Raw genomic sequence first — 17,596 nt, 5'->3', positions numbered from 1 at the left:
GTTGCCTGGTACAAAGATTAGTGTTAAGTAGCTTACTGTTACAAAGGTGAAAATACTTAAGACTTATTGACATCTACCAAATAGTCTCAAAGCTCAGACACAGAATTACCTAAGTCAGGATATTGCTGTTGCATTAGACAATAGTTCTATAATAATTGTGTGTCTTCTCTGTTAACATAGCTCAGCCTTATTTAATTTGTCTGTTGACTTCTTATCTTAAAATCCTAGTTCCTGACACTACAAAGCATAGGTTGTAGTCTTCTATTTGAGGGTCAATAGTCCAATACAAGGTAAGAAACATACACTTATTGCATTCTGAAACTTAACACTTTTTATATTCCATGACAATATTAACGAAAAAATACAACTTCCAGTTTGCATTCCATATAGGCAGGTGACTGAGTCCTGTGTGCAAATGCATCTCAACGAATTTTGAGCGATAATCGTGTGTAAATGAGGCTTTAATGTAGTTTCTTATAAAGGAGCTACAAAGGCCATTTGTCACTATAGATTTATCACTTTTCTGCATTGTACAGATTTCGTTGATTACAATGAAAAGTGTGTAATGCTCATTTCCACCTGTAGGGATGCTGCAGGAGAGCTAAACACTTGCTGCTTGGTTTCCCCACAGATTACAACTGATACTTGGAGTCCTAGAGACAGGTCACCTTAGATCAGCTTACTGTTAGGGGATTCTTCTAATAAAACGGGATAGGCCAAGGTGGATGACCCCTGTAAAGTGTGTTTGCTTATTACTAACAATCACATTTTTTAGTATATACATCAGAACTAGAGATGAGCGAACCTACTCGGGCACACCCCTTTTTCGCCCCGAGCGCCACGATTTTCGAGTACTTCCGTACTCGGGCGAAAAGATTTGGGGGGCGCCGTGGGTGAGTGGGGGGTTGCAGCGGGGAGTGGGGGGGGAGAGGGAGAGGGGGCTGCTACCCCCCGCTCCGCCACACCGCCCCCCGGCGCCCCCCGAATCTTTTCACCCGTGTACGGAAGTACTCGAAAATCGCGGTGTTCGATCGAGTAATTACTCGAAACGAGTATATTCGCTCATCTCTAAGCAGAACATATACTTCATATGTAAACCTTACTGAATTCTAAGGTGTAAAGTTTACATATATTTAAGCCCAATCTTGGAGCCTGTACATATTAAACAAAAAAATACAACTCCCAGTTTGCATTCTATCTAGGCAGGTGACTGAGTCCTGTGTGCATGCAAATGTGTCTCAAGCACTTTACCCAAAAGGGCCAAATCATTTCTGCAGTTAAAAGGCTATTCCTATTCCAAAAAGTTATCCCCATCCATGGGATAGGGAATAACTAGCAGGTCAATGGAGATCCGACCACTGGAACCCCCATCGTTCACAAGAATAGGTGCCCCGCAAGTCTCTAAATGAATGAAGCGCAGGTTGGACGGGTGCACTGCACTCCATTCATTTCAATGTGAGTACTTGGGAATCTTCAGTGCTCACATTGAAATGATTGGAGTACAGTGCACCAGCCCAGCCTGCGCTTCATTAGGAAACGGACTGGGCTCCCATTCTCATGATAAGTGGGAATCCCAGCATTGCGGACCCTCATCGTTCAGCTAGTTATACACTATCCAGTAGATTGGGGGATAACTTGTTGGAACCAGAATAGGCCTTTAAGTGCTGTGTACATACATCTGAACTGTGTTCATTGCATATAGGAGTGAAAAGTACCAATAATGTGGGATACGTTATAGAGGGTCTTTCACCTCTCCTGACATGTCTGTTTTAGTAAATACTTGTATTCCCCATAAAATAACAATTCTGAAGCATCTTTTCTTAGAACTTTGTGTTATGCTTTTCCTCTTAGACATTTATGACTAAATTGACAACTGGGTGTTTCCATTTCCTTTGACAAAAAGGGTGTGTCCCTGCATTGTGGGATACTGTTAGCACTGACTGTCCAATGAGAGGGTGCTGGGACACCCCCCAACTGGTAACAGCCAGCTCACAATTTGCTCTAGAATTGTATGATTGGGAATGTACGTTTCTGGTAAAACAGGAGAGGTGACAGGTCCTCTTTAAAAACTGATGAGAGGTCAGGAGCGGTGGGACAAGGGGGCAGGTTGTGAGCTGGGACTTGTAGATTAGGAGAGTCGTTGCTGTTACAGGAGCAGCACACATACATTGTCGGTCCAGAAGTATTTGGACGGTGACAACATGTTCATAATTTGGCCTCTGTATACCACCACAATGGATTTGAAATAAAGCCACCAATATGTGCGGTATAGACATTCAACTGTAATTCAAGGGGTTTAGCACAAATATTTTATTAACCTTTTTAGAGATGCAGCCATTTTTACAAGGTGTTTCCATATTGTAAAGCACAAATGTAATTGACTGAACGAACCTAATTCTAGATAAAAGAACTTTTTGTAGTACTGAGGTGTGCAAATAAGTGATGGAGTAATCCTCCATAGCACCTCCTATTAGTATGGTAGCTACCCTTTTAGTCAGTATCCAACTTTTTAACAGACCTTGAATTATGTTGCAAGGCCTGTTTAAAAGGTTGGGCATTGACTCATAGGGTAGCTACATTTCAATACATGATGCTATGGAGAATTAACACTTATTTACATGGCTTTTTCCCAGGGAGCGTTGCTTGGCCTCTATAAAAGCCCATGTAGACACTATGATTATCGCTCAAAAGCCATCTTTTGAGCGATAATCGTTGCCTAAATGTGCCCATATTTTGCTTGAAAACCATCATTCAACAGAATTGCTGATGAGCAGGACTGCACGCTGTGTTCTGCCAGGGAAGAGCTGATAACATCAGCTGTCAGCCCTGCCAGCAGAACAGCTGATAAGCAGGACCACATGCAGTGTCTGTTGTCCATGGTGCTGAATTCTCCACAGGGAGCTAAAGATTACATTGCTTTCTCTTAGCAGTCTGTGGCTAAACCGCAGAGCTAATTACAGAGCTCGGACCACCTGCTGAATTCTGTAACTGCTCTCAGAAGCTCATTTGCATGCTCATTTGAAAGATTATCTGTGTGTACAAATGAGCCTTAAGACTTCCTACATCCTTGAGGTGCTCTTCATAAGGAGGAAACTACCCACCCCCTCCCCAAGAGCAATACTGAAACCCATGCTCAGTCCAGTTGAGGTTAGATTACAGAATCGGCCATGGAAGAAAATTCCATTTCTTTCCTGTAAAAAGCTCTGGGGTTATTTTTGTGGTATATATTGGACCACTTTTAGGACCTCCTGCAATCATACATTTACTACCTATTTAATGCATACATAATAAATGATTTGGTAGGATAACACCTTAAAGAAGAATGTGATGCCTTTGTGCATGCAAGTATGAATGTAGTGGTGGAATGGATTCATTTATCCCATATTTTATGAAATGTACTTTATGTATACGCTTTTTTTTTTTTACTCCTGTGTGCAACAGAAAGGAAGGATCCATAAGGAAATGTGGGCTACAAAACAATGCAAATTGTGGTAGTATTTAGCAGTCCACAGTTTTTTTTCTTCTTTGCAATGTTACTGCATGCAAAACATTGCTAATGTGAAGGAACCCATTGGAAAGTCTTCACACACATGCGATTTGTAGCACTGTCGCATCACGAGAAAATTATGCGATTTTTGTTTCTCGTGTGAAAATGGCCTTTATCCCACTTTGTGCTTGGTGTTATGCATGTCTAGTCTGTAGTGTATCTCTCACCTTCCCTGAGGACAGTCTGGACACCTGTAGTCCTTGTTTGCATCTTATGCAGACCCCCTCTTCCTTTCCTTTTGATAGGAGTGGCCTCTAAGGTCTTATGTGTCAGGTGGGTGATGCCTGACACTGTTCCCTGTATGTCAGTGTACAGTGTCTAACTCTTTCCCCTTTGTGTGAGTACACTTGCGCTAGCAATGGTTTATCTGTATGCATGTGAGCTCTGAGTGGGGTTTCTGTGCTGGGTTTCTCTGTGACCCTGGGGTTTTGCATTTATGCATGATGTGTGGTGCGTGTCTGTGTAGGTGGCCAGATGTGTGAAAAGTGTTGTGTTTATTGGGTCTGTGCAGGTGTCAGGCAAAGTGTGTTAACAGTCCTGTTCTGTGTTGCATGCAATCCCTAGTGTGTTGGTGTGAACAGTGACATGTTTAGTGTCTGTGTAGGTTTCCAGACATCAGGTGTGAACCGCCCTGTTCTGCAGGTTGGTGTGAGCTGCATCCTGTCCTGCTGTGGATCGTTTGCCATCTCTGGATAGGTAGGACCCTAGGTTCCAGCGCATAACGTCCTTATCGGGACAATCACCCTGATTTCACGTCGTGGTTGTCTCCTTAGTGTAGGACTATGTTATGTCTGCCCGTGAGTTCAGTACGCAGTCCTACCTTTGGTGTTCAGTGTGCACTGTCTTTGCAAGCTACTGTGACGGAGGCCATTTCTGTAAGGTGCAGTGGTCCTGTTCAGAGGTGCACAATAGTTTACTCCCTCCTGTATGTTGTTCATGCGTTGTTTTAAGATCAGCAGGATATGTCCAATGAAACGTCTAGTTTGGGGGAGCTGCTAAAAATTGGTTTTTTTTTTACGCCTTAAAAGTCCAGAGGCCCTTTCTCTCTTTTTTTTTTAATTTTTATTTTTTTTTATAAAGGGGAGGTACTGTCAGGTTGTGCAGCTAGGATATGTTGTTCTACTTGGATTTTCAGCAGCACAGCTTCACAGGTGGCAGTTAATTGAGCTGGTTGGGTATAGTAGTCACCAGTAATCCCGCTGGTCTGCTGCACTTGCCAGAAAATGCTGGTCATTTTATTTTGTTTATGCATTCTGTGTTAATCCCACTCTGTGCTTGATGTTTTGCACCAGGTGGCTGGACGTGTGTGAACAGGGTTGTGTTCATTGGATCTGTGCAGGTGCCAGACAAGGTGCATGAACAGTCCTGTTCTATTTTGCGTGCAAGTCCCTGGGGTATTGGTGTGTACAGCGACATGTTCAGTGTCTGTGTAGGTTTCCAGACATAAGGTGGGAACAGTCCTGTTCTGTGAGTTGGTGCGAGCTGCGTCCTGCCCTGTTATGAATCGTTTGCCATTCACGGATTGGTAGGTCTTTAGTTTCCAGTGTGGGTTCATCCTTATCGGGACAATCACCCTGCTTGTAGGCAGGTTTCATGTGGTGGTTGTCCCGTCAAAGTAGGGATATGTTCTGTCTGCCCCTGAGACCAATTCAAAGTCCTAACTTGGTGTTAAGTGTAGATTTTGAGTGTGTTTTATGGTGTTTGTATGAATGCTGCCTTACGTCGATGCTGAGGTGTGGTGCCCTGCTGTTTTGCAGACATAACAAGTACCCTGTTGTACCGCCTCTAGCTTGGATACAAGTTGTGATATGGGTGGGCATGGAGACTCTAGTACCCTGTTGTCCCACCTCTAGCTTGGATACGAGATGTGATGTAGGCAGGCATGGAGGCTCTAGTACCCTGGTGTACCGCTTCTAGTTTGGATACAAGATGTGATACGGGCAGGCATGGAGACATAACGGTTCTGTATGGTATCCTGCAGCATATCAGCCCACACTTGCTGCAACTGAGCCTCTAGATCAGTGGTTCCCAAACTTTTTCAGCAATGGAGCCATTTTTGAAGCAAAAGTTTCCTGCGAAGGACAGGGCCTGTGGCCTGTGGTCAAAGGAGGGGTTAGGGGGAATGCCCCCCCTATTGCTGTCCCCCTGTCATTGGTCCCCGCTCTACTTACAGCTGCAGCAGTGTCCGGGCAGGTTGGAGTTAAAGAAATGAACGAATAGTTTGCTCTTTCACGACACCGCTGCAAATGGAGGTGACTGTGGGTGTCAAAAGCAGTACAAGTAATGGTTGCCGTGAGACCAAATGTCCTTCAGCCTGGAAATGGTTCTGACAGCCAGGGGTGTAGCAATGGTGCCACCAGTTTTTGGATGGTGGACAACACAACAGTTGGAGCTGATGCTGCTTGTTTGATGATACTCTCTACTGGTGGACTGTCGAGGGCGTCCTGAGCCCGGTTGCCGTGTGTGTGTGTGTATATGTCCTCATGCATCCACTGGTCCCAACACCACCTAAGGCTGGGTACCCACAGGGCAGATTATCACTGGAAATCTTGCGGTTTGGCCGCAGCGAATCTAACCCATTCGCATGAGCCCGGTCTTACACGGGATGTTCTGCTGGGCACAGATACCTGACAGGTCATCCCAGCGATTATTGGTCTGCTGCCCGCCTCCATTCACAGTAACAGGCAGTCGGCCATAAGTGAACGACTGCCTGTTTAAATGGAACAATCCAACCTTCAGTTTTTTGCATGCAGAAACTGAATGGCGAACAAATTCTTGTTCGTTGTTTATTCGGTGCATGCATTACACTGAACAATAGTTGTTCGGATTCTCAATAGATGGTGGAAATCTGAATGATTAAATGTTCTGCTTTTAACACCCATTCAGACATGATTATCGCTCAAAATTCACTCAAAGCCGTGTCTTGAGCAATAACCGTTATGTCTAAATGCATGGACATCGTGCAGTTCCTCGCTCAATTTTAGTTTTCTAGAATTGAGCTTTGAACTCTTATCAGCAGTGCAGGCTGTTAACAGTCGCCAGCGCTGACAAGATTCTTTCAGCGGGATGCGAGCTGTAAGCTTGGAGGACAATGCAGCTGTTCACTTATTGCGATAGTGGCGGTGTCCCGCTCTGCCTGCATAGCTCTGTAGTAGCTAATTAGCTACTATAGACTATGCAAAGATGATAGCTCAAAACTCACTCAAACTGTCATTTGAGCGTTTTGTTTTTTTTCTTTTTTTGAGTGATCATCTATTAGTGTAAATGGGGTCTTACTCAACAGTTATATCACATGCAATTAAATAAACAGGCTTTTTTACAGGTTTCTCTGTTGAGATTTTGTAGTTCATAATAAAACCGCCTGGTAATGGCTCATATGATCTCACTGTGACCTGATCAGGTGCTTGAGGACTGGCGGGCAAAAAGGCAGTCTTATTTTTTGTTGACACTAGGTTGTATCCTAAGGGAAGACTATATATTTATCCTCTTTCCATTGGATCCATTCCTGACTTTGCCTAAGCATGTGCATTACCAGCCAAGCACTGTATTAGAACAAACCAGAACCCATCAGCATTTGTCGCCATGTATCAGGTAAGTTTATTTTTCTCGTATAGTTATGAATCTCAGCTTCCCTGTGAGCCTGCTGATGCAAAACGAGAAGAGTATAGCCAGTAGAGTAAAGAGTGATTGTTCTCAGTAAGAGAAACCAAGTAATTCTTTTGCCCCCTCTACACATAACATTTGTTCCATTATGACTGAAGTAGGTTTGAAAGCTTGCAATAACATGATATATTTTTGTTAGCCATTAAAAGGCATCATATCTACAAGATTACCTGGTTTCTCTTACTGAGAACAATCACAGTTTGATAATGCAAATACCTGCATTGCAGCCGCTATATGATGCTCTTTGCTTGGGTTAGTATTTGCACAGTTGGGCAGGTATTTGTAGTTGTAAGGGTGGTTTCACATCTGCAGTGGAATTTCTGGATCCAGCTGAAAATACATGCAGCTGAGTGGAAAGCGGGCGGACCCCATTATAGTTAGCGCTGTTTAGTTCTGTCCTCAGACGGAACTGTTCGGCCATGTGGATTCGCCTTTCCTAATTCACGAATGGAGAAAGAAAGCAGAACCCCGGATGCAGATGTGAAAGTAGCCTAATATGGCTGCAAACATGTGCCCATATTACATTTGTGAAACTGGCCCAAGGATGGACTCCCGCATGTGTTTTGGATGCAGTATAAGGCTACTAGCAGACAGCTATATTTTCTGTCCGTGTAATTCTACAGACCTCACATGGCCTCATAGCCTACAAGGCTCTATACGTGGACATTTCTTCTCACAGACCCATGATCCACCTTAGGAAAAAAAAAACTCTTGGCATGTCCAATTCCTGTCTGTTTCACTGACAAATGGGACATGTGAATATGCATTGTCCGTGTATATCGTGCTGTCCGATGCTAGTTACGCCTGAGCGTCTCGCACAAAAGCCATAGTTACGCCACTAGCCTAAAAAAAGGCTCAGGCCTGCTGTAGGCGACATTCTGCAGCTGATCCACAACGGGGCCAAATCCACACTATTTAGATGTGGATTTCAGGGGAAATGCTACAAGCATTCTGATGCAGAATGTCCACAGCGATTTCACCACATGTGAAGGTGGCCTGAGGGTGTGTTCACGCGTAGCGGATTTGGTGCGGCAGAATCCGAACCATCGGTGTGGACTTTGACATAGATCTGTAGCAGATCTTGACAAAGATCCTGTGTGATCGAAACATCGCTGTTAGCCACCGTCTGGGCCATGTTAATAAAGTGTCCTTTTAGCATATACATCTATGCCGTGGAAGCTGCATCCTTTCTCTGTGAAAATGTTCTAGATCTGTAGCAGACTTCACCCCTTGAATTAAAAGGTTTGAAAGCTGCTGCGGATCCACATCATAATCTGCACCACACGGTGAGGATGTGCACCACAATCTGTAGTGCAAAATATGTTACGGATTACAGTGCAAATTCACACCAAAATCTGCTTTGTGCGAACGCACCCTAAATGCAGAGTTTGATGCGCAATTACCAGCAGAATTAGGGCGAGCACCCACTGGCGTTTTTTTACCTGCGTTTTGCGTTTTTCCTGCACAGGCATAGAGATAACATGTGTTCCTGTCCACTGGCGTTTTTTTTGCGTTGCGTTTGCGTTTTTAACATAGGAACTGTCAGTTGCATATGTGTCCTTATTTTTCTCCTAATGCACCCATGAAAGTCAATGGAAATTAATGGAAAAGCCGCGAAAACGCCGCGAAAAACGCCGCGAAAAACACGAGGAAAAATCGCGGGAAACGCAAACGCCAGTGGGTGCTCGCCCTAAATCTATTTTCTATTCCGCATCTCTCTGGGTTATGGGATAAGCTAAAGTTATGTCTCCAAAATAATCACATTTCTACACTTGTTCTCTACTCCACCAGATTGCACTTAAAGGGTTAAATATGTATGACATATGAACGGTTCTGCACTTTGAGCTTTAATCTTGCACTCCTCCTCCTCTTCTCCTGTAGGTGCGCAGTCCACTATTCTCTCACGTTTCGCTTGTCACTCCGGCGTTTGCTGTCCTTCTCACCCACCAGCGGAGGATCTTACACAATGCAGCGTGTAAGGGGACTGCAGACTCCCAGGAAACTGGAAGGCAAAGTGGCTTTGGTGACGGCGTCCACAGATGGGTAATTTATCTGTTTGGCACGACACTTATTATTCAGTTTAAGGGTATTTTTACACAGCAACAGTCGTCACTAGTGAACGGAGACGGAGCGGGCTGGGGATCGTTCGCAAGCAGTTGTTCATAAGTGAACTGCCTGTTTACACGGAACGATACGTTGTTCAGTTTTTTGCATTTACTCGGTGCACGCATTTACACAAGTGATAATAGTTAATGGATGGCAGGTATCCGAATGCTAAGCATTTTTTATGTAAAAGTACCTTAAAATATCTAGTTGTTCCTTTGTCATTTACATTTAGAATAGGAGCATCCACACAATGCGCCTAAAGAGTTAATGGAGGTGGCATTGAATGTGCCCGCTGTACTGCCCGCTGGCCTGAAGCAGGAGGAGCGTTGTATCACCTGAATGTCAGGGTGCCTCCAGATGGAAGTGTCATGTTCTTCTGGATATTGTCTCCTCCTACTTACAGATGCACTATGCACAATCTGTCAAGACAAATGGGGTAGAAAGTGATGAGTGCCCTAAGCACACTTCTGACTCGCCGGCTCGGGACGTTGTCTTCCCTGTTTAGCCTTTTTTTTGTTAACAACGAAGCTGAAAAACATAATTGTAGTGAAGCTGCCTAGTAAAATATGACCTCGTATTGACCTAAAAAAATGACATTCCAACAGTGTTCCGGGTTTGCGGTTATGTGGTTTCACACACAGAAGTGACATTTTGATTTCACCGTGAATTTACAGTATAAAAGGATGTTTCCTCACAGGAGACAGTTGGGGACAAAGTGACATCAATTGGGCCTTCTTGAGGTTTTCTTTCCGTGCATGAAAAATGCAGTGAATACAGATGCAATACAAGCATAAAAAAACACATACATACACCATAGACCAAAACTGCGTACGCCTGTGTGATGATGCATTGGTTATACATGGGGATCTATGACTTATCAATCCCCATGTAGGCAGGCTGTAGACTGCAAGCAGATTTGCTAGTATTATTTCGTTATACGGATTAGTCTGTAGCCCTTTTGCCCCGAAAGCTGGATATATACGACAAATAAAAGTTGGCCAATGATCTTATATGTATGGGGAGCTATTTGGAGTAACAGAGGTTGGTCATGTTGAATCCCCCTTAGTTGCATGCTATGAGATTGATTTGGACTGTTTGTATAAAGCGTTATAATGTTAAAGTGCCTTTACAGAATCGGCTTGGCTATTGCACGACGACTTGCTCAGGATGGTGCTAAGGTTCTTGTCAGTAGCCGAAAGCAACAAAATGTGGACAAGACTGTTCAAGAACTGAAAATGGAAGGTCTGGATGTAGAAGGGACAGTCTGTCACGTGGGGAAGAATGAAGACCGAGTAAAACTAGTGAACACCGTAAGTGCGTAATGCATTCCTTCTGAAAGAACTTTGGTGGGGGCGGCCATTTTCTGAGGGATTTTCTCCATAAGACTTCGAAAAATCCCCCATTTACATAGCAAAAGTTATTTGTACCTAGGATGAAAAAAAAGTCCACACCCATCTAGTTCAAGCTATTCTGCAGTGTTCCTCAGGGGTGAGGCGATACAACATCTATGGGGTAGTTGCTAACTGTCCTTATTAAAGAGTAAAAAATAAATTCCTTTTCTCTTCACATCCCTTTGAAATAAATGTAATGAATCCCCTCCTGTAGCTTTTTGAGAAAAGGGTGGGGTTTATTGCAACATTTTGCCAGCCAGTATTTTGGTGCAAAATCAGTCAGGAAAACCAAGCCAACTAATGGGTAGTATAGTGTTAGAAGAGACAGTCTAAAGATATGCCAAATTTATCATCCAGCAGTCCATGTGATAAATCGGAAAGAATCTTGCAGGGTTTTTTTTTTGCAGCAGTGGAGATGATGAGATATGAGAGACCCTTATGCTCATCCCTTTGTGGTATTTCTCTAAGTGCTATTAATTACATCATGTCTGTGCCCTCTCATCCTGTTCTGGAATTTCTTTTAAGTGCAAATTAATCACACCATGTTTGTGCCCTCGCATATGATCATGTGTATGTGTTTTATGTATATACGTCTGTAGATCTGTTTCATTAGGCCTGGGGAAGAACCCTGAGTAGGTTCAAAAGCTCGCTAGAATATCATGTCTTTTTGTTAACCATTAAAAGGTATCTACAAGATGACTTGGTTTCTCTTACTGAGGACAATCACACTTTGCTCCACTGGCTAACACCGTGCTAAACTTTTCATTGTGATAAATCTGACAGATTTTAAGACTAAGTTTGCGATGTCTATTGGACGGTATTATATATCTGCCCCAGTGTTTTATGTATGGTCTGAAAAAGGGTGATTATACCTACCCGATAATCGGGTTTCCAGGAGTCTCCACGACAGCACCACCTGAGAGATCGCCTCCTCCTGATGAGACAGGAACACACCGAGAGGTTAAAATCTCCCCCCTGTCCCCCCTTCCTCAGTGTATTGTAACGAAACTGCCAGGGTAGGAGCTAACTTAAATTTTTTACCTATCTGGTATATATAATTTATTTTTTTTCCCACATGTATGCCTATAAACTTTTTTTTTTGGGAGGGAATGTACGGGTGCTGTCGTGGAGACTCCTGGAAACCCGATTATCGGGTAGGTATAATCACCCTTTTCCCAGGTCGTCTCCACGACAGCACCACCTGAGACGTACAAACTAAAGTTATTTTTTAGGGTGGGATTGCCGCCGAGAGGACCTTACGACCGAAGGTCATGTCCTCGTCTAGCTGCACTTTTACCCTATAATGTCTGACAAAAGTGTGTGGTTTTTTTCCACACTGCTGCCTTGCATATTTGTTCCACGGATGCCGAGCTACGCTCAGCCCATGAAATCGCTACTGCCCTCGTGGAGTGGGCTTTAAGAGCCGAGGGGGCCTCTTTCCCCAGGGTCCTATATGATTTGCTAATGGCCAGGCGGATCCACCTGGCTATAGAGCTTTTAGCCGCTTTTTTCCCCTTGTTAGGACCTGAGAATTGGACGAACAGGTTGTCGTCCTGCCTCCATGGACCTGTGGCATCGATGTACCTCAGGACCGCTCTCCTGACATCTAAGCAATTTAGGGCTCTCTCTCTCTCGTTTTTTACGCTATTAAAGAACGAGGGGATTACTATGTTCTGGGCCCTATGGAATGGTGACACTACTTTAGGCAAGAAGGCCGGGTCTGTTTTGAAGACTAATTTGGTGTCAGTTATCTTGAGGAGCGGGTGGCAGATGGATAGGGCTTGTAGCTCGCTAACCCGTCTGGCTGAGGAAATGGCCACTAGGAAAATTGTTTTAATTGTGAGCATTCTTATTGAGAACCCCTCAATTGGTTCGAAGGGTTCCGCCGACATGGCCCCCAAGACCAAATTTAGGTTCCTGTCTGGACATATATTAGTAGGTCTAGGTCGCAACCTATCTGCCGCTGTCAGGAATCTACTGATCCACCTATCTCCCGCTAGCTTAGTGTCGAATAGGGCGCTAAGGGCTGCCGTCTGGACCCTTAGGGTGCTCGGGAAGAGGCCCATGTCCAGGCCCTCCTGCAGGAAATCCAGGATTAATGGGATGTCAGCACTGCTGCTCGAGGAGTCCTTCCCCTCTCTCCAAGAGATAAACCTCTTCCAGATCTTTTGGTAGATGCGGTTGGTTGTCTCTTTTCTACTTGCCATTAGCGTCCTGACTACCTTGTCTGAGAATCCTCTGCCTCTCAGTATGGATTCTTCAGTATCCAGGCTGTCAAATGGAGTCTGCTTATATCGGGGTAGTTCAGAGGTCCCTGTGTTAGAAGATTCGCATGAGCAGGAAGGGTGACAGGCTCCTGGATGCTCAGGTTCCTTAGAAGGCTGAACCAGCTCCTCCTTGGCCAAAGGGAGCCACTAGGATCAGAATGCATGCCTGCGACCTGAAGTGCTGCAATACCCTTGGGATTAATGGAATTGGGGGGAAAGGCATACACCAGTTCTCCTCCCCAATCCTGGCTCAGGGCGTCCACCGCTGTTGGCCGGTCCTCCGGTCTGAGGGAGAAGAAGTTCTCTACCTTGGCGTTTTGTCTGGATGCGAACAGGTCCAGTTGTGGGAGACCCCACCTGTCTGTCATGATCCGGAATGCCTCCTGGGATAGAGACCATTCCCCTGGGTCTATACGCCTTCGGCTGAGGAAGTCTGCTCTCTGATTCAGGGATCCCTTCAAGTGTACTGCTGATAATGAGAGGATGCGGCCCTCCGCCCAGCGAAAGATTCTTTGTGAGATGCTTTGTAGGGCTGGTGACCTTGCGCCCCCCTGATGCTGAATTTAGGCGACTGCCGCAATATTGTCTGATAGCACTCTTATGTGCTGTTTTTTTACTGTGTCCCCCAGGTGCTGGAGGGCCTTCCAGATTGCCTGCAGCTCTCTGTAGTTTGAGGACTGGTATTTCATCCCCTGCGGCCATGAACCCTGTAGGAGCTTGTTTCCGACGTGCGCCCCCCACCCCCAGGAGCTTGCGTCGGTCGTGACCTGCATAGCCGGACTCTGTATCCAGTGGACCCCCCTTCGCAGATTTCCTGGGGATGTCCACTAGTGTAAGGATACCTTCACTGAGTTCCTTATCTGTTTTCTCCTTTCTAGTGAGGATTGCTTGCCGTCCCATGCTGAGAGAACCGCTGATTGCAGGGGTCTGGTATGCGCCTGAGCCCATGCTACCTCCGGGATGCATGATGTCAGGCTTCCCAGGAGAGACCTAGCCTCCCAGATTGAGCATCACCGTCTCCGAAGAAAGGATTCCACTATCTGTCGGATCTTCTGCACTTTTGTTTCGGGGAGGAAGGAGCATTGAGCTTCTGAATCGAGTGTTATGCCCAAAAACACCTTCTCCCTGCTGGGATTTAGGCTGGACTTCTCCCAATTTACTATCCATCCTAAAAACTGTAGCAGGTTGAGCACCGTTGCCAGGTTTTCTACTAGAAGCTCTCTGGACTCGGCTATGATTAAGATGTCGTCCAGATAGGTGAGAATCGATCTCTGCCTCAGGTAGGCTGCTACCTCCGCCATGATTTTCGTGAAGATGCGGGGTGCGAAGGAGATTCCGAAGGGCAGGCATCTGAATTGGAGATGTCTTGTCCTCTTGCCCATCTCTAGCGCGAACCTTAGGTACTTTTGCGAGTCCCTGTGGATTGGCACGTGAAAGTAGGCGTCCTTCAGGTCGATAGATGCCATGTAGGCTCCCTTGGGGATTAACCTTATTGCTGAAGAGATCGACTCCATCCTGAACTTTCGATATTTGACAAAGGTGTTCAGGGGCTTTAGATTTATTATCATGCGTGCTCCTCCACCCGACTTCTTTATTAGGAAGAGTCTGGAGTAATGCCACCAGGTTTCTTCTCTCTGTGGCACGAAGGACACTGCATTTAGACGTTGTAGGTCCCCAACCGCCTGCTGGAGCGGGTGCAGTTGTTGCGCTGGACCTCTGGTAGTGACATATCTTCTCCTGGGGAGGGACACCAGTTCGATTCGGTATCCCTGCTGCAGGATCTCCGGGATCCATGGGCTCCTGCAAACTGAGGCCCATCGATCCGCGAAGCTCTGCAGCCTCGCCCCCACTGGGATGGCGTCAGGGCTTCTGTTTGGCTGGATCTCCCTGATGAGGGTTGAAGAGGAAGTTCCTCCCTCTATCCCCCTTGGGGTAACTAGCGGCCTGTCTTGCCCTTGCCCCTGATACGGTTCCGGCTGTTGTGCTGGGGCCTGGAAGAAGGTCTTCCCTTTATACTGTTTCTCTTCCGGGAATCCTTTCCTCTTATCTGATGCCTTCTCGAGGATCTTGTCCAGATCCGGACCAAAGAGGAACTGGCCATGAAGCGGGAGCGAACATAATTTGTTTTTTGATGCCAGGTCACCTGACCATAACTTCAGCCACAGGACTCTTCTAGCTGAATTGGTTAAGGCCGTTGCTTTTGCCGAGAGCTTCACCGACTCCGCCGCTGCGTCCGCTGGAAAATTTGTGGCCATTTTTAGTGTAGGGAGGGAATCTATGATCTGTTCCCTCGGTGTTTTATTTGACATATGCAGCTCCAGCTGCTCTAACCATACCCCCAGGGTTCTAGCGACACACGTGGCTGTGACCCCTGGTCTGAGTGTACTGGCGGCTGCCTCCCAGGATCTTCTTAGTAGGCCCTCCGCCTTCCGATCCATAGGATCTCTCAGCTGTGTGGCGTTTTCAAAGGGCAGGGTTGTCCTCTTAGCCACCTAAGCCACTGGGACGTCCACTCTGGGTATTTCCTCCCAACTTGCACATACCTCCTCCTCAAACGGGTAGCGTCTTTTAACCCCTCTGGAGGAGAAGGATCGGGTTTTTTCCACTCTTTTTGTATCATCTTGGAGATGTTGTTGTGGACCGGGAAAGTATGCTTCGTCTCTCCCCTAATCCCCCAAAGACCTCGTCTTGTATGGTGCGGGGCTCTTTGGGTTCTTCCATCTTTAGCGTGGCTCTAACCGATTTGATGAGCTCCGCTAGGTCTTCTCTATGGAAGAGGTACTTCTTGTAGTCCTCTTCTTCTGAGGACTCCTCGAGCACCGGCTCTTCTGGTTCTAAATCTGAACTCTCTTCAGAGTGCTCCTCTGGGCTATACGCCCTTTTTCGGCGTTTCGCCCTTGATGCCCCTGTGGGTAGAGTTTTTGGAGTTGTCAGGGCTGACCATACCTCCTCTTGGACTAGCTTCCTGACGTCCTCAAGGAATCCTCCCGATTCCTCCTTGACTAGCTTGGCTATGCATGTTTTGCATAATGACTTCACATGCGAAGCCGGTAGTCTTGCGCCGCATTCTGCGCATTTTTTCGCTTTGGTTCTTGGAGGGGCATCTCTTTTATCCCCTTGGCAGATAAACAAAAATTTTGCGTATAAGGGTGCAATATTCACAATAACGTACACGAATATGCATGACCTTGTTTGCCCCACTGGCTACTTACGGTTCCCGCTGCGGCTGAACATTCCGCAACCTCTGGTGCTGGAGCACTCATGTTTTGCTACTGGTGCTGCAGACACTCTTGGGGCAGTAAGCCAAACACTCACCGAATGGCCCTTGCTTGATCTGCGCCATCTTCTCTCAGGTTCCTTTTTTATTTTTAAAATTTGGCGCCTTTAAATTTAAGCCCCGCCCCCTCCAAGCGCCAGCTGAGCCGGCCGCGATGACGTCATCGTGCTAGTCAAATGGTGCGGCGCCCCGCCCCCTCCAACACGCTTTATGGGGATCCAGGAAGCGCCGTGCTCGGTCCTAAGCCGGCGCCTGAGGAGAGCTGGAGCCCCGCTTGGAACTCCCCATGGGCTGCCGCGGGAGGAACCTGGCCCGAGGGAACCACCCCATGTGGCATCCCGGGAGTCTCTCTGCAGGAAGGGAGGACAGGCTGACCCACTGCCCTCCGATCCGCCAGTAAGGTCTTCAGGCTGGCGTCTCCACCAGCCCCTCTCAGTGATCCTGCCTCCTGGCAGGACAGGAAAACACTGAGGAAGGGGGGGCGGGGGGGGGGGGGGGGGAGATTTTAACCTCTCGGTGTGTTCCTGTCCTAGCAGGAGGAGGCGATCTCTCAGGTGGTGCTGTCGTGGAGACGACCTGGGAAAGTCATTTATATTCTCATCATGTGCATCGGTGCCCTTTTTGATACACACCTATGATCCTATTCGACTTGACGGCAGCTGCCTGGCACTGATTGCTACAGTTTATTTTCCCATCCACTTACTTTTTGTCTCCTGGCAACAAATAAAAGGCATTGTCTCATGAAGACAAGCCCTGTCCGTCTACTCCATTAGGGCCCATGGATGTCATGGGGAAGGGTTGTCTCCCACTCGAGATCACCTCTGTGAGTCACAATGGAAAGCTGTTCTTTATGAACCCTTGCCGTTCAGGCGGTATGAGCCATCTAGTACACTGATGGCCATTCATCTGAATGGGCGCCATGTATTACTACATTTCCTCTGCAGTCAACGCCTGCCGGACATCCACCTGCCCTGGTAAATGAGTTTTGTCTCGAGCGCCCGGAGCATGGCCTGTGGTGATTAGCTGACCACTCCAACATCTTTTGAAATCGGTTGTCTTTCATGAGACAAGACCTTTAACCCATTAATAGAGTATTAATATATTTGCTATCAGATGTAACCTCCAGCCCATGTTGATTACATAGTAAACTCTTTTCATGCATCCATTTTCCAGGCTATACAGAAATTTGGGGGAGTTGATATCCTTGTTTCTAATGCTGCTGTTAACCCCTTTTTTGGGAACGTATTGGACTCTACAGAGGAAGTGTGGGAAAAGGTAAGACTGGTTAAAAAAGCACTTCGTGTATTACAATGCCATCACTGCTTGTAATGCACTGTAATTCCTT

At 46.3% G+C, this 17,596-nt stretch overlaps 2 protein-coding genes across 2 annotated transcripts in view; both read left to right on the top strand.

The window, feature by feature from the left end:
* Positions 1–7,048: 7,048 nt before the first annotated feature.
* LOC136628923 (dehydrogenase/reductase SDR family member 4-like) overlaps positions 7,049–17,596 on the top strand; it is an 88,027-nt gene continuing 77,479 nt past the window's right edge. Inside the window, exon 1 of the mRNA XM_066604997.1 lies at positions 7,049–7,138. Within this exon, the coding sequence (XP_066461094.1) occupies positions 7,130–7,138 (9 nt within the window). The 5' untranslated portion in view covers positions 7,049–7,129. The remainder of the gene's footprint in view (positions 7,139–17,596) is intronic.
* LOC136628241 (dehydrogenase/reductase SDR family member 4-like) overlaps positions 7,068–17,596 on the top strand; it is a 35,271-nt gene continuing 24,742 nt past the window's right edge. Inside the window, exons 1-4 of the mRNA XM_066603982.1 lie at positions 7,068–7,138; positions 9,092–9,253; positions 10,449–10,626; positions 17,425–17,526. Coding sequence (XP_066460079.1) covers positions 9,177–9,253; positions 10,449–10,626; positions 17,425–17,526 — 357 coding nt within the window. The 5' untranslated portion in view covers positions 7,068–7,138; positions 9,092–9,176. The remainder of the gene's footprint in view (positions 7,139–9,091; positions 9,254–10,448; positions 10,627–17,424; positions 17,527–17,596) is intronic.

The sequence above is a fragment of the Eleutherodactylus coqui genome, chromosome 5 (genome assembly GCF_035609145.1).
Source record: "Eleutherodactylus coqui strain aEleCoq1 chromosome 5, aEleCoq1.hap1, whole genome shotgun sequence".
In the NCBI taxonomy this organism is placed as follows: domain Eukaryota; kingdom Metazoa; phylum Chordata; class Amphibia; order Anura; family Eleutherodactylidae; genus Eleutherodactylus; species Eleutherodactylus coqui.
The sequence above is the reverse complement of the archived record's forward strand: the minus strand, read 5'-3'. Positions and strand labels throughout refer to the sequence as shown.